The sequence below is a fragment of the Penicillium mononematosum genome (assembly GCF_028829835.1).
Source record: "Penicillium mononematosum strain IBT 11891 chromosome Unknown utg000003l:1.0-8172316.0:1.0-8177699.0, whole genome shotgun sequence".
Classification (NCBI taxonomy): domain Eukaryota; kingdom Fungi; phylum Ascomycota; class Eurotiomycetes; order Eurotiales; family Aspergillaceae; genus Penicillium; species Penicillium mononematosum.
In genome coordinates, this window is record NW_026643273.1 from 3790051 (window position 1) to 3809728 (window position 19678).

The following is a 19678-nucleotide window of genomic DNA, read 5'->3' on the forward strand; positions in this document are numbered from 1 at the left end:
GAAAAATGCGCATCTGCTTGGCCTGTTTCGCGGCGTCTCGGAGGATAGTTGGCCATCGCATTCCAATCACCGGCCTTACATATTTGAATTTAGACACTTTATGTGTGGTTTTTTTACCATCGAGTCGTAGGTCAGTAATGAACAGTAATTCGAGTTGATGCTCCAACACAGTTTGACATCTATACCTGTTTTTTTGTAATGTGTCTACCTTCCCACGTACCCAGGAATACAATATTCTCTATCCCCCACTAGTAGACCCCAAGCGTTGTTCGAGGGTGTCTGTCTATTACAGACGGGGTGTTTATAGAGCGTTGTATTTAGTAATGGCCTACAACCACAAGAATCTTTCATCTACAGCGCACATGGACACAGGTCATATCTCATTATTCATTGGTATCTCAGAGTAAGACCTAAACCAAAGCATGAACAATTGTCCGTCCATGACACCGGGCGATGTTCTTTGGTTAACGAGATACCGTTTTTCATCTTGGTCCGGCCTCCTTTGGATCCAGGAGGCTCAGGACAGATCTTGTCATCTTATGGCTTGGCTGGTCAGACCTTGACCGGCGCAAGATAAGCTTGTCGGGGTCCACGAGGCTGGATGGGATCCAGGGTGGATGTTGTCTGCATCGAGATATTGTCGATGGCTTCTTCTTCTTCTTCTTCTTCTTCTTCTCTTCTTCTCTCCTTCCCCATTCTCCTTCATTTCCTCCCCTCTCACCACACAATCCTCATCCCCGCCCAACCGCAGCGCGAAACCAGTCCACCCGCGGCCCGGGCTGTTTTTGGTAAATTTATCTTTTTCAAAAATCAAAACAAACGCAATGACCAAGTCTCACCAGACCAGAACATGTCAAGCGCAAGAACAAAAACAAATACCCTAGCAAGTTCCAGGACCCGAACCTGCCACCAGATATACATCTACCGACGAACAACAATACCCTGACGACGAACAGCATTGCGAGCACGGGAGTACTCCTCATCACTCTCATACTCAGACTCAGAGCAGCTATCATCGGAAGACTCAACGTATCCACAGCGCGAACCACCACAGTCAAGCTTGACACGGTCACCCTTGCGAGTGATACCGTAGCGTTCGCAGCGACAGTGAACAGGCGGGTCACTCATAGACGAGAGCGACGAAGGCGAAGTGGAACCAGATGACCGCGACGAAAGAGACGACCCGGCAGAGCTGGGCGGGCTATTCGAGTACGAGTACTCATCTGACAGACGGGAGCCGGCGAAGCGACGGGTGAGGTCATCGACGGTGGGAGCGAAGTCCGCTTCGCGGAGCTGGCGGGAAGCGTAGTGCTTTGTTGGCTTTGGGTGCTGAATGCGCGAGGGGGACAAGGCGCGACCGGTTGCGATGTTTCCGCGGCTGGTCTTTGGTGCGGAGGAGCGGGTGGTTGGCTTGCCGCCGGGAACATCGAGGATGTTGAGCTTGCGGCCGGTTGTTGGCTCCACGGTGTATTCGACGGCGGGGTCGTGCGAGACGTGGTATCCGTCCATCATGTAGTAGTACCAGTAGCGGCCTCCGAGTTGGAGCATGGAGGTCTGGAAGCGGAATTTGCCGACCCAGGCGCCGGGCTTGCCTTCGCTGGAGAGCGGGATTTGACGTTGGTAGTTGTCCCAGGAGCCGACGAGGTGGACGGTCTTGACGTTGGACGAGGTCCGGAGAGAGAACTTGAGTTGAACGGCGGCCATGATGAATCAAACGTATTCAAAAAATAAAATGGAATTTAAAAAAGTTGTCGTACGAGATAAAGATCAAGAGTATCGTATAGATAGAACAACCTAAAACTGCCGGAGTTCGGGTTGTCAAGTTGGGATATTGGACTCTTTGATCTTTGGGGAACCGGTCCGACAAAGAAGAATAATCGAGCGAGATTATATTAAAGTGAGTTTGTTGTAGATATCTGTTAAACAGCGAAATCAAGTCGACCGGCGACAAGGTAAGCTGTTAATGGTTGTAAAATTCGAGGAAATCCGTAGCAAGGCAGAATCTCAAAGAGCACAGCTCGTTTGAGGAAAGGGTAAAAAAATTAGAATAGTATAGAAGATAAAGAAAGAAGAAAAAAAAGGTCCAGGCAACCAGTGCTCAGGATCACTCGAATAAGGCAGATAAAACACAACAAACACTCGCTGAAGAAAAAAAGAGAGAAGAAATCCGCCTCGAGGTGGCTATGGCATTCTTTTAAGCAGAGCCCAACTGGCAGTGGGCGGGTAATTGACGATGTTGGTTGGTTCGATGCAAGTTGCACTGTGATGTGCTGCCCTCACGGCTGTGGCCAATAGCTGCCGGGGATTTGGCGCTGACGCTCGGACCAGAAGAGGAAAGAGTTTTTCTATACGAAAGGCCATTGTCCAAGCAAATTCAGGCATTTGACTGAAGAAGTTGTCAGCCTCATGAATTGTGGAGGGGTGGAGGGGTATGTGTGTTGTCATGTCTAGACTGTTGAGGTTGAGAGCCTCGGGAGATGAGGTTGGACTCTCTCCACTCCCCCACCTTCCTAGCCTGGAGATATATGGGAATGTATCTCTCAGGTCTGTATCTCAGGCATACTTCGTACGGAGGTCACAGGATTTCAAAGGATCCTGGTGTGCGTTCATGTACTCATGTACTCATGTACTCCCCGACATTGGAATATTCCGGGAGACGTCACCCGGCCTTCATAATTTAAAATGCGCCGAGACCAAGAAGCGGGATGAGATGCATTAAACCTATTCAATCAGAGGCAGGCTGACAGGGATGCTGACAGGATATGAACAAGGATAGGGACAAGGATGTTGACAAGGGTGAGGTATCGTGCACATCGTGCCATGTGGTGAAGTGCCGACTTTCCCTTTCCGCCTTTCCGAGTCGACACAACACTGGCCTGGTCTTTATCTTCTTAATATTCCCCTTTTCGAAGAACAAAGAGAGAGAAAGAAAAGAAAAAGGCTCTTCAATCTAGGACTTGCGACCGATGGATACCTTATTGTCCCCTGATTGGCTAACTCCTTCCCGCAACGAGGTGGGTAAAAATATACAAGGACAAGGGGGCAATCGTAAGGTCGTTGGTCAGTCCATGAGTAGTCGAAGCACTAAAGCTGGAAAGAGTCATGTATGCGTCTTGATCCCAGACATTTTGATCCCTGATGGGTTCTTTTGTCTAGCCTACCGTGTTAAATAATGGGTTTCCTGTTTTCTCTTGAAATTGCAATTGTTCTTTCCTTCCAGTACTCCTTCTAGCCATGGAAAAATCAATCGAGATAGTAAGGGAAGTCCTATGATCTAATTGACGGCCATCTAATATCAGTCATAGGACCCGGCTTACTATGACCTTGGACGCGACGACTATGTAGATAGTGACTTTGCCTCGTGGGTATACTCTACTGGGATACTATCAATCACTCTAACCTGGTCTTAGCGAAACAACTTCCCTATCATCATCCATCTACAGGGGAGTGTTTGAAAATGGAAGACGGTATGCATATGTGCGATTCTACAAAAATCGGATATTGACAAGATATCAGATATCAGACTGTGAGGGAGGGCGCATCTTGGTAAATATCCCCTCATAAACTCCATCATACCCCTGCTAATCTTCATCCAGGTGTCCATCTGACGAGCAGCAGTTTGAGAGCTTAGAAGCAGGGTGCGTTTGACTACCACCAACAATATGCAAGCTAACTCGTCCAGTCACCTACTCTGCGTACTTCTGGACGCCAATACCGACAACCCACTCTTCCATGCACCAGTGAAAGACCCTAAGGTATACACCCAAAAGTTAAATAGATATGGAAGTCCCCGCTAACCAAATGAAAGCAAATCCTGGACATCGGCACTGGCCGAGGCACCTGGGCCATGTAAGAGCAAGCTCTTCTTAAGCCAACACAAACTGACAAAATACAGCGATGTATCTGACATGTTCCCAAATGGTAAGTGCATATATCTGCATATCCATACCCTGAACATTGAACTAACCAACCAAGCAACCGTCAGAGGCGTAGACCTCTTCCCCCACCAGTAAACTGGCTCCCCCCCAAACTGCACCATGGAAGTCGACGACATCCTCCAGGAATGGACCTGGCGCCATCCCTTCGACCTAATCCATATGCGCCAGCTAATAGGCGCCTTCACGCCCGTAGAATGGGACGGTCTATTCACGCAGTGTTATAAGTAAGCCTTCCTATCCTATCCTACCTCAATATCAACCACTCACATACACTCCTGGCCCCTGCCCCTTTTCGTACCCATCAATCTAACATAAAGTACCAGAAACCTAAGCCCAGGTGGCTGGATCGAACAAATAGAAGGCGATCCACGAATCCGCTGCTCAGATTCCAGCATGTCGACAGACTCCAGTATGGTCCAGTTTACGGAAGCCGTGTTCCGCGCCGGACAGAACTGGAATCATCCCCTCGATACACTGGACACCATGCGCACCGCCATGGAAAAGGCCGGGTTTGTCGATATCCAGGAGAAGACGTATAGATGGCCTATTGGGCCGTGGGCGAGAGACCCTACGCTGAAAGAAGCGGGGAGGTTGCATTATCATCAGTGGACGGCGGGGATGGAGGGTTGGGGCTTGTATCTTCTTACTAAGTTTGGGCTTCCGCGGCCGTGGACGAAGGAGGAGGTGTTGGTTTTGTTGGCGAGGGTTAGGAAGGAGTTGCAGGATCCGCATGTTCATATGTGGCAGTATGCGTGAGTTTTTCTTTTTCTTTTCGTTTCTTTTCTTTGATTATTTGATGAGTGAGATGGCTGATGTTTTACAGGAGGAGGGTTTGGGGCAGGAAGCCTACGCAAGAGGAAGTGGAGGGCAAGTGAAGAGGGAGGAGATTGTTAAAGACTCGGAGATGTAGTTTTGGCTATACTTGTTTACCTGGGTTAATAATTTGGAAGGATACGAAGCACTACGTGCGCACAATCCCGTTCGAGAACTCATTCATGCCCTGGTCATGTCCTCTCATCCTCAAATTGTGGCATGCAGAAGGAATCAAAGTGGATTGACCCAAACCGAACCAAAATCAGAATTTGAGAGTGTCATTCAGCTTGTACAGTATGTCAGACACCCGCTCATCGGACAAGTCGTGTAGAGACACGATGTCGAAGCAGGATTGATGGGTGCTTTTCACAACAATCGTACTGATATCGGCCACGGGGAATCTCAACTAGGGCCCAATCCAAATTTGAACTGTTCCTGTCCTCGGTGGTCCTTAATCTGGAGGCAGCAAATACTCGGAGAAAGCTCTTCAGGTCCGAGAGATTCTTGCTCATATTAAGGAAGGTCTGTCCCACGGGTCGGCCCAATTGGCCTTGTAAACAATTGGGTTACCAACTCGCAGTGTTATAATTGGATATATTGTTCGTTTGTTTCTATGGCTTGGATTTCGTCTGTGAGGGAAGCAATCTTGTCTTCCATAGCCATGGAACTCGGGTGTTCCACCTGAAGTTCTCTTCTCAGGTCGTCATCCGGTTTGACGCCATTTTCGCGCCATTGCTGGACCCTCGTGACGAGGTCAAGACGCAGATCTTTCTCTGGTTGACACAGTGGAAGCACGTGGTTGCCATGGTCTGCCCACCTTTAATTACCATAAATCACTATACCATCAGGAATAGGCTGCGTCGCTCCTGGGCGCTCTTGGAGATAGAATGTCACTGGAATTGACATGTCTCGATCCGCTACCGCTTCCTTGCTAGTAGGTCGCTGCTCCTACTGACACTTAACACATGAAAACTGGGTGCTGCTGACTGCGGAGTGCTTGTTGGCTGGCTTGGTGAAGGCGCAGGAGTCAACGGAGGTGCGATCAGCCGAGATGTGGTGCTGCACTCTGTTTCCCAAAGAAGCCAAATGCAATGGGAAACAAGCAGACCGAGATGGATAGGAAGCACTGCTGTCTCATCGAATACGACAAAAGAGGGATGATCCGGGAGCCCGCCTAATGTGCCAGAATTGTAGGCATTTCCAGGACTAGAATTTCACCGCCGCTTTCCGGGACGAAGGTGTTGATATTACGGGATCTCCGGGCTCTGTGGCTTTTGCCTCGTGCTTGAGCCCTGTGACCTGTAGTCACGTTGATGGGGTTCTTTGGCCATATTTTTCAAAGTCGCTCGCTTTGGGGGACGGGAAGGTGTGGTAGTGCCAGGCGCTGGAGCCTTCGGTTGATCGTTTTGTGGTTGCCCTCCTCAACAAGCGAGTTCCCATGTGGTCCTCGAGGGTTTGGTACACCCCACTTTCTCTGTGTTGGCGTTGAGTAAGAAAGCTTACTTAGTTGATTCGGATATCTGTCTTAACCGGCGATATCTGCGTTGGTCGTTGAGTGAGATAAGAATGAAAATAAAGGAAAAGCAGAAGGATGAGCGTAGTCAGATAACATACTGTCCCTTACCCAAATATCAAGAGTACAGATCAGCTCCCAGTTCAGGCGATATAATAGTATTCTTTATATCAAGCTATTATCGAAGAGCTAGGATCTGGAAGTAAAATTAGCTGCATGCTGCGGGGTATGGTATTGCCAAATCCTGACCTTTTGTCCAATCTCACAGAGACAGACTTGTGTGTATCCTGACGGCAGTGATGGTAGTTGATGCCTAGAGCATCATCGATGATAAAAAGTCAGAAGAAGCTGTCTAATAGCCTCGTGAAAAGAGGAAGAGCAGACAGTGTACATACTTATTCCCAAAGGAATGGTAAAAGGAAGCGAGAAGTGCAGTGATGAGTAGTGAAGTGAAGTGAAGTGAAGTGAAAGAGCTGGAAATAAAAACAATGCCTAAATATAGGAGGGGTAGTGCCTTAGGTGTCAAAGCCTTTGTTTGTCGTCAAACAACAACTTCCTGCCTGGGTACATACGTAGTCAAGATGGAATTCCAGTACCATGTACTTTATCGAATGGAAGTAAAGGTCAATAGAAGGGAAATCAATACCGAAACCAAGCAGCTTCGACAATGAGGGGCATGATACTAACAAGAATGATAATTCACGGGTCAAATTCCAAGGGAAACCAGTCAAACTCGTTGGATACCAAAAGAACCTATGTCTACATATGTAAAAGCTCCGCGTGGATGATTTTAAAAACACAAATTGACCTAATAGACTATGGCTTTAGAGCAATAAATGCCCCTTTAATAAAGTGTGTATACCAGATGCGGAAATAGCCGGGTTTATTTTCATCCAGACGACCCGGCTTGACTACATGTAGCTTCTGTATAAAATCTCCAAGGGACAAAATTTGCCTACCCATGTCCACCTGAAGGCCGGTCTCAGTAATAGATTGCTCTGTTGCATTACACAGACATGACTACATCCCGAGGAAAAAGCAGACAGGATGGTGCTACATTCGGCATTTGGTTATTAGCAACTTCCTTTCTCATTCTAACCAAAGGAGAGCAAATCCCTAATCTATACGAACAGACGGACGAAGACAAAATCTTGTGGATCAAGCTTCGTCAGGTGGATTGCAATGTTGACTCTAGACCTGCTGAAATATTCCTGCGTCAAAAGGTATAAAGCGAGCCTACGCCAGAGGTCCCTAACCATTCTTTTGTCCAAACAATTGCTTTGTAGACAGATTGGCAATCTGTTTCTTCTATACAAAATGAAGGCCGCTCTACCTTCCTTGTTCTTGTGAATGAAGCCATGGTACTAGCAGCCCCAGCCATCGAGTTGAACAACGATGCTCCTCCCTCAAGTGGATGCTATCCATTGTGAGTTGACACATACTTTACTACATCAACCGATTTATTGACAATCCTATAGCGCGAATCCTCATTGCGGTGTTGCTGATACCTTCTGTCAGTGCAGAGGTGGTAGGAGCTCTAACCCTTCCGTACAATCTATTTGAATAAAACGTTCTCATATAGACAACAGGTTACTTTCATCTCTTCAACCGTGCAGCAGGCGGCTGTGACCCTCCCTGGGTCTATGTTGGAGATTCGGTGGGGTCACTTCCTGGATATCACTGCAGGAAATAAACAGTGATGAAGTCATATAAGAGTTGCCCCAATCTTCAAGTGGCAATCTCTTGATATTATGACTAAAAGGGTCATTATGTTACTATTGAATTTGGTTATGCTATGCAGCAGATATTGCTGTATCTTATGAAGCAGTCTCAACATCTTTCTCATCTACCTCCACTGGTCATTATTGTAATCCCTTCGACGATTACTAATGGTGCAATTCATTGAGTAATTAACCAACAGACTTCTTTAGATCATTAATATTAAAGTAGAGAACTGATACCCAATACTCAGCACACACATGTATATATCGTGATCCGATTGAGAATACCTAAGTGAAGCAATTACAACGGGCTTGATTATATCCATTGCTGGTTTCGTATATAATGCTACGGAGTTACTAATACTGCTTATTTGTATTCAATACTAATTGTTTCTTAGTAGACTAGGACTACACGGCTTCGTGCCTACTACTAGCAGCGTAAGCCTTGAACTAGGGACAAAGGAGATAGGCCTCTAAAAAATACATACAATTAGAGGACAATTTTGGTCAGTCCAATGGGAAGCTGCTCATATAACTTAACAATTATCAACCTGTTGTACAAGAAGTTTGGCCTTCTGAAGAAGAATCTGGCTTATTTTGTCATTTGGACCCTGCAGAAAAATAACGATTTTCAGGGGTATACGAACATAGCAGCTCCATAGAACCGTGAAGATTATCAAATGTAATTGATTCTACTGCCTAAATTAGTGCTTCATTATTCATTTTTCTTGACGCCGTACTCTCACTTTCTGTTCACTGGGGCTTTTTAAAGTTTGCTAAGACCGTTGAGCCGCACATGACGACTCCACTCCAGGGTCTCCCCCAGACTTTCTCATCAACCATCACCGATCTGTCTGTTTATCCGTTTCCAACCCTCCCCGTCAAATTTGGCAAATTCTTTCATCTCATATTTTGCCAAGACAGGCTGATAAGCACCACCACGTCGTTGATCTCCACTTGTTGGCCTGCACATTATCGTTCACTGATACCTTCAAACCTTCAAAGCATCGCCATGCCCGAGACATCCACTGAACCCACATCTGAGCCCCCGACTATCGCTATGTGCAACGGGCCTCTCCAGGAAAATTACGAGCTTCAGCTTGGCGACATGTCTGATTCTCTCGCCGCGGTCACTCTGGATGTTGAACCCAAAGCCAAGTCCGACTCATCGTCTCCTGAGGTCCCTGACGATCGCCGCGCTATCGAGTTCGATTGCTCATCTCCCGACAGCTCCGACTCGTCACCTGAGGATGGATCTGACATATTCTCCTCAGATGGCTCCAACTCGTCCTCGCCTAATAGCTCATCCCCCAATAGTCTTCAAACGGCATTTCCAGACAGCAACGTTTTGAAAACAAGCGATTTGTTCCAGGATACCTCCAAGAAAAGCCAAAATCCTCAACCCAACGCGGTCTGGGACACATCTCCTCAGTCTGATGCCGACGTTGAAACCGTTATTTTGTGGAACCCTGCTGCCAAGAATGACTGTGACATGGACTCTGCCGATGACCCTACGGAAGACTCGAATACTCAAACAAGTACCGCCTGGGAAGCATCTTCACAGTCCGATTCAGACGCCGAAACAGTTATCTTGGGGAAGGCTGCTTCTAAGGATGACGCTGACACGGTCTTTCCCAATAACTCCGGCTCCTCCGAAGAGTCCGGCGCTGTATCTGGTGATTGCATTCAAGGGAATCCTGATGACAAAAGGAGCAACGCGTCCGATTCTGGCAGTGAGGATGGCTCTGAGTCGCCCTCTCAGGATTGCTTCGACACATTCTCCCCAGCCGGCCCCCGCTCCATCTCGCCTGCTAGCTCAACTACATCATTCCAAGTCCCCCTCGACACTGAAGAACATGAACTGAGAATCCCCCAAGGCTCACAAAGTATCTGTGCATATGCGTCTCCCGTTCAAAATGGCTGTCGCATTCGGACCAGCTGTGACAGAAATGATGACACTGGCAGGTGGCACGTTGAACCGGACGGCTTTATCAACGAAGCCGGACGGGCCGGAGGGCCATTCCTTTTCCCTTTGCCCGTTCAAGAACTCAGATTGAGCCTTGATGATCCCCTCCATGACATTCTCGAGGACTATAGACTCTTTCAACGGATAACGTCAATTCTCGCTGAACACGGAATCCACCCATTCTCGATGAGGCTCAGAAAATGCGAGTACGGACTTTTCAATCGGTTTGACTATCTGCCAACTTTGATTTTCTCTGCAACTCGTGACACCGTCGATGACTCTTGGGTCCAGGCATGTCGCCAAATCTGGAATCACTTATCCAATGTCGGCCTTGGACAAGTCAATGTTGAAATATCCGAATGCGAGATCAAGCCAACTTACACGTGGATAATGAAAAAGACTGATCGCGTTTATCCAGTCTACATGGACCTACTTCACAGGATACAGACTGAACTTGATGTTACGGGAATGATCAGGCTTGCCGTACACCGTGAGGGAACGACTGATAGCAGAGAGAATCTGCCGCTTACTGTGGGGATGACCGTGGAATATGATAGCACTCGAGACTGGCGTGATACAAGGGATGGTATTGTGAAGATTCTGGATGACATGAATCTCCCTATGGTTGGGGTCATCATCAGGAAGGGCAAAAACTATAGGGGTTAAAATAGCCGACAATGGTTTCGGGAACACATGATCGGGACAAGCAAGTCGCGGGCCGGGGCCCAGTACCAAGGAATAAGGACTCGCACTATGTGACTCCATTGCTTTGAGATTAAAGAGAATTCCTTACTTGCAATACTACAAGCTTATGGGTAACCTATTGCTAATACAAATATAGTTAATAAACACGAACCCCGACCTTCTTACTTAAGCGAGGCAAACTACCTAGGTACCTACCTAGGTAGGTAGGAGAAAGCAAACTAATCCATAACATATGATCTAGCATATAGCATCAGATCGTGACAGGCCATGGTTCATTTATTTGATCCAACTACCTGATTAAATATCAATCGGACTAGATCAGGACCACCGAAATCGAAATGCGAAAGAAAGCAAAAAGCGAAAAAGAAAAAAGCAAAAAAAAAAAGAAGAAGAAGAAGAACGAATAGAAAAAGGGCGGAGCAGATGCGAAATGAACGGAAGAGAAGACGTCGATGTCCTAAGAAGAAAAAGAGGAACGATCCATCTTTAGCCGAACATCGGTGGCTTTGGTGACTTCCTTGATGTCTTCGACGAGGACTTCAATGGGCGTGAAATAGGACATCGAATGGCTAAGACCACCGGCGAACAGCATTCCAATGACCACATGGGAGGCAGTAAATACGAGGGACCCAGAATCACCTTCATGGGAGAACTCAGGGGTATGCGCCGGGTGGATTGAATGTTCATATGTAGTTCGCTTAGTACTTTTCCCGTCAATGATTGCATAGTCGAGAACTGCTGACTCGAGGGGATGTTTTATCCCCTTTCGGTGCCCTGACCGTTGACCGTGAATGAAAACCTGCATTCCTTCAAGATTTTCAGGGACTGGGGCTTCCTTTAGATCGTGGCCATCTGGTGTCTGAAGAAGAGATGATGTTAGCACGTGTTTCAGACAAATTCACGTGAAAAGGGACTCAGAAGAAGAGAAGAAAAGTCTTACCACATTGTGCCCTATCCGATCATTTGGGACTTCAATAAGAGCCCAATCGAGGTTCATTGTAATTCCGGAGGCCGGCGGTGTTGTTCGAAAACCTGACGCCGCGTACACGTGTCCGAAAGCCGCACGGTTGTCGCTTTTGAAGGCTTCGATCTCACCAAGGAAGTCGTTGAGATTGGACAGTGTATCCTTCATTCTGGTGAATGTTCGCGCGGCAGTCCGGCCTAACATGGACTCAATATCCTCACCCTCCAATTCACGGAATTGGCCGTATTGTTCGCTTGTCTCAATGCCTTGGATTTCGTCTGTGAGGGAAGCAATCTTGTCTTCCATGGCCATGGAACTCGGGTGTTCCATTTGGAGTTCTCTTCTCAGGTCGTCATCCGGTTCAACCCCCTTTTCCCGCCACATCCGCACCCTCTCTACGAGGTCGGGATCTAGATCCTCCTCACTGGGGTTGACACAGTGGAAACAGGTGAGGGCCAAGGTTTTGTAGCTGGATTGACCCGGTAGCTTGATCTCTATAAAACCACCGAGCGTTCCCGAGCCGTACGTGCCTCTGGGTGCAAGACTTTGACCAATCATAGAAGGTTGATGTAGAACACGTCGGTCAAGCTGCTCCTTATGGAGACCTGACGCTTCTCGAGTGAAGTCCCCAGGCACAAACTCGACTGACACACTTGACAGGCTAATTTCGTCGAGGAGTCCTCGAATCTTGGCAATCGAGGTGTATCTATGGCTTGGGGGTTTTGGAGAATTGCAGACGACGAGTATGGTGGTGGTAAAGCCCGGGTCGCGACCTTTCTTCTGTAGAACACACGTGATAATACACACTCCATCGTGGTCAATCTTTCGGACAATTTCACGTAGCAGAGATGGCCATTCTCGGCAGATGGGATCATTCCTCGATACCGGCAAGTACTTGGCGGTAGGGTTAGGCTCCGGGTCTTTTGGGGGCTCGGTTGACCCTGGGCTCTTTGTCTTGTCATGTCGATGGCCTTTCTTTGACGACTTTGGATATGGCATGGTGGGATGCGAGGTGAAAGTTGACTGGGAGGGTGATCAGAAGGAACGGCTCGGAGGTCACTGGAAGGAACGGCTGGACGATCGATTAAGAAGATGGGCGAAATGACGGCTCGAAAGGCAGTTGGAATGGCGATTGAGAAGGCGATTGGGAAAACGATTGGGTGCACAGAAAGAAGATCTCTCGAATGGTGTCTGAGACCAGTAAACTGAGAAAGGTATATGCCAGTAGAGGTCTGGAACAAGTGAAAGGTCGCCAGGGAAAGGCAAAGGACTTCGAGAAGGACGAAGTCTCAAGAAGTCAAGTGTTTCTTCGCAATATCAAAGGACCTGCCGCAGAGGGTTGGTAGTCGAAGAGGGTCGAGTCTCGAGGAGAGTTGAGACTTGATCGGTACGGTTTGTTCTGATATTATCATGAGACTCTAGTGATCCGTTCACGGTAGACTGTTTTGTTTGGATGATAAAAAGCAAGATCACGTAACTGCTTAAGGAGCCTTCTTGGAATATCACTCTCCATGGATGTCAGACAGAGAGAAATAAATCTAAGGTTCGGGGTCGTTATGGTATTTATCTCAAGCTTGATCGTTTCGTTCCTCGAGAGTGATATCTTGCAACTCTACTGGAAAGACAACCTTGGAATACATACGAGGCTACATAATTAGCCTTTTCTGCACGTCTCCTTTACACTATTCCAGTAGCCACTATCACCAAACACAATTCTTTGATCTAGCTGGCGACACAACTAGTTATTATGTGTTAAGCCCGGTTGGTGTCTCAAAATGAACAAGAGCACTAAGAATGAATATATCAAAGCCGCAGCTCCGGCAATACTAACGGTTAACAGCAGATGGCTTCATCAGGGGGAACCGCAGGGTTTGTGAACTATACCTATCCCTAACAATGACGCATACAACGCTGTAACACTTTGATAGGTTGCTTACACTTTGCATTATATGTGCACAGAAACTTAGTCGAATCGAGTATAACAGCACACAAGACGGCAGGTCATATCCGTCGGATATATCCAATGAATTTCCTAAAAGAATGTGCAGAGTATGATTAATTAATGAATTTTCAAAACCGTAAAATGGAATATGAACCAAAGGCAGCTAGAAATCCCAAAAAGGAGGCCGAAGAGTGAGATCTGCGACATGTCCATTGAGAAGCCGAAGGACCCAATACATTCGGTGCTTTGAATACGTATCAATGCGATACATAGTGTCCAGACATCAACATACAAGGCTTAGTTCGGCCTCACTCCATACGGTAGAATACCTATGTAGGTATGAGCCAACTGGTTTGACTATACAGGATCCATTTTTGAATGATCTCCAGCTAGAACGAGACCCTCGAATACCATTCATTCAGTCCTATATCCTTCCATAATATTGTTCCTTTGACATATAAAGTGTCACAGGATTTCATATATTCAATGAAAAGTCCATTGGTCAAATTCCCTATCTTCTTATGTTTAGTTAAGGTAGGAACAGACGTCTATACTTCGGATGTTCATAGCGCCGATCCGAAGATGAGTCATGAATGGGTCAGCATTCCTCCGACTTCAACCAATTTGTCCCCCATGTTAGGAGTCGGGCTATCGACGCGAGCAAAGGCCAAGCGTTCATCTGGTCAATAAAATTTGAGACAATAATATCAGCATCAGAGCAAGCGCTACATCGAATCCGGTTGAGCTGCACATCACTCTCTCAGTATCCCGATAGGAGCCCACCTGTAACCTGCCCTGCGACCGAATCCAAAATGGCACACGGTGCGGAGGACTGCGCAACTGTCCTGGACCAGTTCGTCCACGATGTGGCAAATCTTCCGGCTGAGATCAACCACCTTATGGAGGAAATACAGGCCAAGGACAAGGTTATGCAGGAGTGCCGCGCTACAATCAACTCTCGAGACAGCAGCATTCAGAAATTCATCAAGCTGAACGGCAGTTTAACACCGAACCCAAAGGAAGAGCCATATAGCAAGACTATTCTACAGAACATGGATAAATCCCACGAGCTGCAGAACGAGAAGATCCAGCTCAGCGAGAAGGCATGCGTCCTCCTTGATCGCCAGATCAAAAGACTCGACGTGCGCATTCGCGATCTAGTCAACGAAGGTCTCCTCTCCAACGACCCCCCACTCCCTTCTCTATTCGACTCCAAAAACAAATACCGCAACCCACCCAAGATCTTCCTCCCTGACTCCACGCCCTCCGACTCCCCAGCCTACTCAACTCCCCTCAACCCGACTTCCGGAAACGCGAATCCCATCCTGGCCGCTGCGCAGCGCTTGAACCAATCCACAACTCCCCGCGCCACTGGCTCTGCAGCCCAGCTCGGACAAGTTGCGGCACGCAGCTCCGCACCGGCTACTCCCGCCGCCGCGGCCGTCGTACACCTCCAGCAACGCCAACGCGAATCCTCCGCTGGGGCAGTGGACAGCAAGCGTCGCCGCTTGAACCCATCCCTCAACACCCTCCCTGCAGCCTCTTCAAACCTGCGTCAATCCTCCATGGGCCCTGGTACGCCGAAGCCTGGCACACCGGCAGGCAGTCGCGCAGGCAGTGCCGGTCCCCGTTCTAACATCGGCACCAAGAAGGCACTGACCAAGAAGGTCGCGCCACACCAGCAAGTCAAGAAGCTGAAGACTGCCAGTGGGAAGCCGATCAAGCGCTCTTCCAGTGCTAGTGGTCGTATCAAGATCTCGAAGAAATCACCCAATGGGGAAGGCGATGAGGATGATGACTCCATGCTCAGTAGTGCTGATACATCGGACTCGGACAAGAGTGATGGTGTTGCTGAAGATGATGTCGACGACGAGGATGAGGATGAGGGTAATGAGGATTCGAAAGTCTATTGTACCTGTCGCACTGTTAGCCATGGGGATATGGTGGCTTGCGACAATGATGAGTGTCCCTATGAGTGGTTCCACTGGAAGTGTGTTGGCTTGACACGCGAGCCAGTTGGGACTTGGTACTGTGATGAGTGCAGACGTACTCTGGGAAAGTGATTCTCTATTCTCTTCTCTTTCTATGATCTGTATGACGATTGATATACCCACGGCGTTTTGAGGGACTTTTATGGTGTTGGGCTGGACTGGACAAAAATATCTACTTGTTACTAGTTACGCTGCATAATTTCGAATCTTTAAACCGAATGAATTTCATATTCTGCCTATTCTAGACAAAAACTGATGCTAATCCCCAAGGGAGAACACAAAGCAGAGAATCCCCCCATGTATCCATTCCCAGCTATAGCCAAGCGTATGTCCAAGCCGTGCCCATCCAGCGCCCAATATTCCCAGGGTCACCTTTGAGCCGGAGCATAACCAAATCAAGTCGAAAACGCCATCGCTATGCACATATCCCCTTTTTTTGTTTCTTCCATGCAAACATGTTGGCACACGGGCGCACACAGTACGCCGAAAGTCAGAAATCAGATATTCGTGGAACAGCCATTGCTCGCCAATCCACTCAGAACCCAAGCCCATTGTTCAGCCAGGGATCGAAGTACTCGCAGGTCTCGGGGCTCACTGCGCCGCCGGGGGCACAAAGCTTGAACACTGGGCACTGGCCGCAGGGGGCTTCTGTCATGCCGTTCTTCACGAGGTGCTTGTTTGCAACGGAGAGATCGTCGCCCTCGATGGGCGGCTTGCGGGACTGGTTCGCTTTGACGGCTTCGGGGTTCTTGAGAGATCTGTACCACTCACCGTTGCCTAATGCGACGAGCTTGTTGTCGTAGCAGAGCATTTCGAGCAGTTGTACGATGCTCTCTTCGCCGAGACGGACCGGCGTGATGCCGCTGTCGTTGACGGCAGAGGTGATCTGCGCCACGGTCGGGTATCCCGTGTAGCCGTGGGGGTAGGGGAGGTAGGTCTTCTCATCGGACCTGACCTCCGCTTTGCCGGATGCGGTTTTGATGCGCTTCTTGCGGTCTGAGGCCGGGACTTCGTACCAGCTCTTCCGGCTCACAGTGTACTCGATGTAGCCTGCGACGCTGTTGATGAAGTTGGCGTCCAGTACGCCGTCTGTGAACCAGGCTCCTCCGGTTACTTCTTCGCTCGGAGCAAGCCCGGCCAGCATGTACATCTTGCGGCTGGGGTATTTGACATTGTGGAGGGATTTGATGTAGTTTTTCCCTTCGAGGGATTTCAGGCATCGGTCGAGGATCGACTTGTGCAGGTTCGTGCGGTTTCCGATGTGCCGCACCCAAATGCCTGTTCGTTCTGTGGAGTGGATGACATTGTAGACCATGGCCTCGTCCGGGGTGAGGTTCCGGAGCCTGGAAGGGAGGAGGGGTTAGTTATCTGCTTTATCAACAGAGCGATGCGTTCAATTCCTACTTCTCGGCATCCTCGCGGTCAATCAGCTTCCACGTGAGCTTTCCATCTTTTTGGAGAAGTCGGAAGAGATTTTGATTGACGAGGCTCTGAGTGCATTCTAGCAGCAGCGCGACGTCGTTCTTTGGGATAACTTTGAGATTGAGGAAGTCGTTCTGATAGAACAGATGATCGGGGTCAAATTCATTCACGCATGCATCATAGAGCTTGGAGGCAAGCTCGGCCACTTGGGGACCCCGCGGAGGCCATTGTTGGAGATGCGACGGAGATATCAGGCAAAATCAAGGTTCATTCGAAGAGGCTCGTGGTTTTTCATGTTCAAGGGAGGATGCTAGAGCCAGGGAGTAAGTTAGAGGACCATGGTGCGTCGATGTCGGCAAATTTGAGTCACGCTTGAATCACACATGGTGTTTTTTTGGCGACTTTTTCTCGGCGGGGACTGGCTTTGACTGAAAAGGGTTTAGCCCCGCGGAGCTTCAATGTCAGCGTTAATGCCTGAGGTGTCTGTCGCCTGAGGCTTAATTTGTTGCTGCCTGAGGCGGTAGATAGCAACGGAAATTTCGAGAAGCTCCGGCCGATTGAGCTCATGACCTCAGCACTTCCAGTTCCCTGTGCTCTTGTTTTTGATCTGCATTTCTCCTTTTTCTGAGCAACTTCGCATATCATTCCAAAATGGCCGACGCTTTGAAGGCAGAGGGCAACAAGGCCTTTTCTGCTAAGGACTATCCTACTGCTGTGTATGCGCTACCCCACCTTTTAACATTGTGACTCCGTCAAAGCAGAGACTGATAAAGACCAGTGAGAAATTCTCTCAGGCCATTGCCATCGAGCCCGAAAACCACATCCTCTACTCCAACCGCTCCGCTGTCTACTCCGCCCAGAACGAATATCAAAAAGCCCTCGAAGATGCCGAGAAGTCGACCCAAATCAAGCCCGATTGGTCCAAGGGCCATGTCCGCAAGGGTGCCGCGTACCGCGGTCTTGGAGATCTTTGTATGTTATTCTAGTTGCGCACAAAGTGACGGAACAAATTCCATTGCGACAAAGTGCTAACTGACGGCAGTGGCTGCGCACGATGCCTATGAGGAGGCCCTGAAGATCGAGCCTGGCAACGCACAGGCCAAGTCCGGTCTGGAGGCCACTCAGCGCGCCATCAATGCGGAGGCTACCGCAGATGGTGTCAGTGGAGACCCAACAGGAGGTCTCGGTGGGATGTTCAACGACCCGGCTCTGTTCCAGAAGCTGGCCAACAACCCCAAGACCGCCTCCCTGTTGGGAGATGCTGAGTTCATGGCGAAGCTGCAGAAGATCCAACAGAACCCTAACAGTGTCGGAGAAGAGATCCGCGACCCGCGCTTCCTGCAGGTCATGAGTGTGCTTCTCGGTATTGATATGAACTTCGGTGGCGAGGGAGCGGAGCCTCCTACCCCCGCTGCTAAGCCCAGCACCTCGCAGCCCAAGAAGGAGCCCACCCCGGAGCCCGAGCCGGAAGACGAGGAGGCAATTGCCAAGAAGCAGGCCAAGGAGGCTGCCGATGCTGAGAAGAAGATTGGTAACGATTTCTACAAGAAGAAGCAGCTCGATGAGGCCATTGAGCACTACACCAAGGCTTGGGAAATCTTCAAGGATATCACCTACCTGAACAACATTGGTGCTGCCAAGTTCGAGAAGGGCGATTACCAAGGCACGATCGAGACCTGCCAGAACGCTATCGAGGAGGGCCGCGACTTGCGCGCCGACTTCAAGCTGATGGCCAAGGCCTACACCCGAATTGGTTCTTCATACGAGAAGCTTGGTGACCTCGCCCAGGCCATCGAATTCTACAACAAGTCGCTCATGGAGCACCGCACCCCTGATACCCTGACCAAACTCCGCAACGCCGAGAAGACCAAGATCACGAGCGAGAGGAACGCCTACATTGACCCTGCCGAGGCTGAGAAGGCCCGCGAGCTCGGCCAGCAGAAGTTCCAGGAAGGCGACTGGCCCGGTGCCGTTGACGCCTTCACTGAGATGACCAAGCGTGCCCCCGAAGACCCCCGCGGTTACTCCAACCGTGCCGCAGCCCTGATCAAGCTGATGGCATTCCCCGGTGCCGTGCAGGACTGCGACGAGGCCATCAAGCGTGACCCTAAGTTCATCCGCGCCTACATGCGCAAGGGTGCTGCCCTGATCGCCATGAAGGAGTATAACCGTGCCCTGGATACCTTCACCGAGGCCGCCGACAACGACGACGGCAAGAACGCCCGCGAGATCGAGCAGCAGCAGCAGAAGTGTCTGGACGCCCAGTTCAGCGCACGCGCTGGTGAGACTGAGGAGGAGACCATGGCTCGTATCCAAAATGACCCCGAGGTAAGATCTGATATGCTCTAAACCGGACTATTCAGCCTGAAGTATACTAACTTTTCTCTCCAGATCATGGCTGTCCTCCAGGACCCCGTTATGCAGAGCATTCTGCAGCAGGCTAAGAGTGATCCCGCTGCCCTGCAGGAGCACATGAAGAACTCGCAGGTGCGGATGAAGATCCAGAAGCTGATGGCTGCTGGTGTTATCCGCATGGGGCGGTAAATGCTTTGAGGTTGTAGAGCATTCAAGGGATTTGAATACGAATTGACACGATATATCTTTGCCAGCATATTTTTTAGTTCCATATTGCTAAAATTCCATTCTGCTTATATGCCTTGTGATCTTGTAGGAGTAGCAGTGTTTAGTGGTGAGCCAGCAGTA

The 19678-nt window shown here is 49.2% G+C and overlaps 8 protein-coding genes across 8 annotated transcripts; 5 read left to right on the forward strand and 3 right to left on the reverse strand.

Moving 5' to 3' along the window:
- Positions 1 to 921: 921 nt before the first annotated feature.
- esdC (GTP-binding protein EsdC) lies at positions 922 to 1704 on the reverse strand (the record flags this gene model as incomplete). The annotated part of the gene is made up of 1 exon (XM_057293202.1): positions 922 to 1704. The coding sequence occupies one exon, from the start codon at positions 1702 to 1704 to the stop codon at positions 922 to 924; it is 783 nt and encodes a 260-aa protein (XP_057148013.1).
- A 2333-nt stretch (positions 1705 to 4037) lies between these two features.
- N7519_006427 (uncharacterized protein) lies at positions 4038 to 4694 on the forward strand (the record flags this gene model as incomplete). Its single annotated transcript, XM_057293203.1, has 2 exons — positions 4038 to 4162; positions 4262 to 4694. The coding sequence occupies 2 exons, from the start codon at positions 4038 to 4040 to the stop codon at positions 4692 to 4694; spliced, it is 558 nt and encodes a 185-aa protein (XP_057148014.1).
- Positions 4695 to 7622: 2928 nt separating this feature from the next.
- Positions 7623 to 7964, forward strand: N7519_006428 (uncharacterized protein; the record flags this gene model as incomplete). Its single annotated transcript, XM_057293204.1, has 2 exons — positions 7623 to 7690; positions 7847 to 7964. 2 exons carry the CDS (start codon positions 7623 to 7625, stop codon positions 7962 to 7964), a joined length of 186 nt encoding a protein of 61 aa, XP_057148015.1.
- A 1033-nt stretch (positions 7965 to 8997) lies between these two features.
- N7519_006429 (uncharacterized protein) lies at positions 8998 to 10617 on the forward strand (the record flags this gene model as incomplete). The annotated part of the gene is made up of 1 exon (XM_057293205.1): positions 8998 to 10617. One exon carries the CDS (start codon positions 8998 to 9000, stop codon positions 10615 to 10617), a length of 1620 nt encoding a protein of 539 aa, XP_057148016.1.
- A 496-nt stretch (positions 10618 to 11113) lies between these two features.
- N7519_006430 (uncharacterized protein) lies at positions 11114 to 12619 on the reverse strand (the record flags this gene model as incomplete). The annotated part of the gene is made up of 2 exons (XM_057293206.1): positions 11114 to 11515; positions 11597 to 12619. 2 exons carry the CDS (start codon positions 12617 to 12619, stop codon positions 11114 to 11116), a joined length of 1425 nt encoding a protein of 474 aa, XP_057148017.1.
- Positions 12620 to 14374: 1755 nt separating this feature from the next.
- On the forward strand, positions 14375 to 15625 carry N7519_006431 (putative PHD finger domain protein; the record flags this gene model as incomplete). Its single annotated transcript, XM_057293207.1, has 1 exon — positions 14375 to 15625. The coding sequence occupies one exon, from the start codon at positions 14375 to 14377 to the stop codon at positions 15623 to 15625; it is 1251 nt and encodes a 416-aa protein (XP_057148018.1).
- Positions 15626 to 16088: 463 nt separating this feature from the next.
- On the reverse strand, positions 16089 to 17360 carry N7519_006432 (RPC34 RNA polymerase subunit family protein; the record flags this gene model as incomplete). Its single annotated transcript, XM_057293208.1, has 3 exons — positions 16089 to 16896; positions 16958 to 17109; positions 17346 to 17360. The coding sequence occupies 3 exons, from the start codon at positions 17358 to 17360 to the stop codon at positions 16089 to 16091; spliced, it is 975 nt and encodes a 324-aa protein (XP_057148019.1).
- Positions 17361 to 17626: 266 nt separating this feature from the next.
- Positions 17627 to 19631, forward strand: sti1 (Hsp90 cochaperone STI1; the record flags this gene model as incomplete). The annotated part of the gene is made up of 4 exons (XM_057293209.1): positions 17627 to 17691; positions 17754 to 17947; positions 18018 to 19303; positions 19367 to 19631. 4 exons carry the CDS (start codon positions 17627 to 17629, stop codon positions 19517 to 19519), a joined length of 1698 nt encoding a protein of 565 aa, XP_057148020.1. The 3' UTR covers positions 19520 to 19631.
- Between the last annotated feature and the right edge of the window lie 47 nt (positions 19632 to 19678).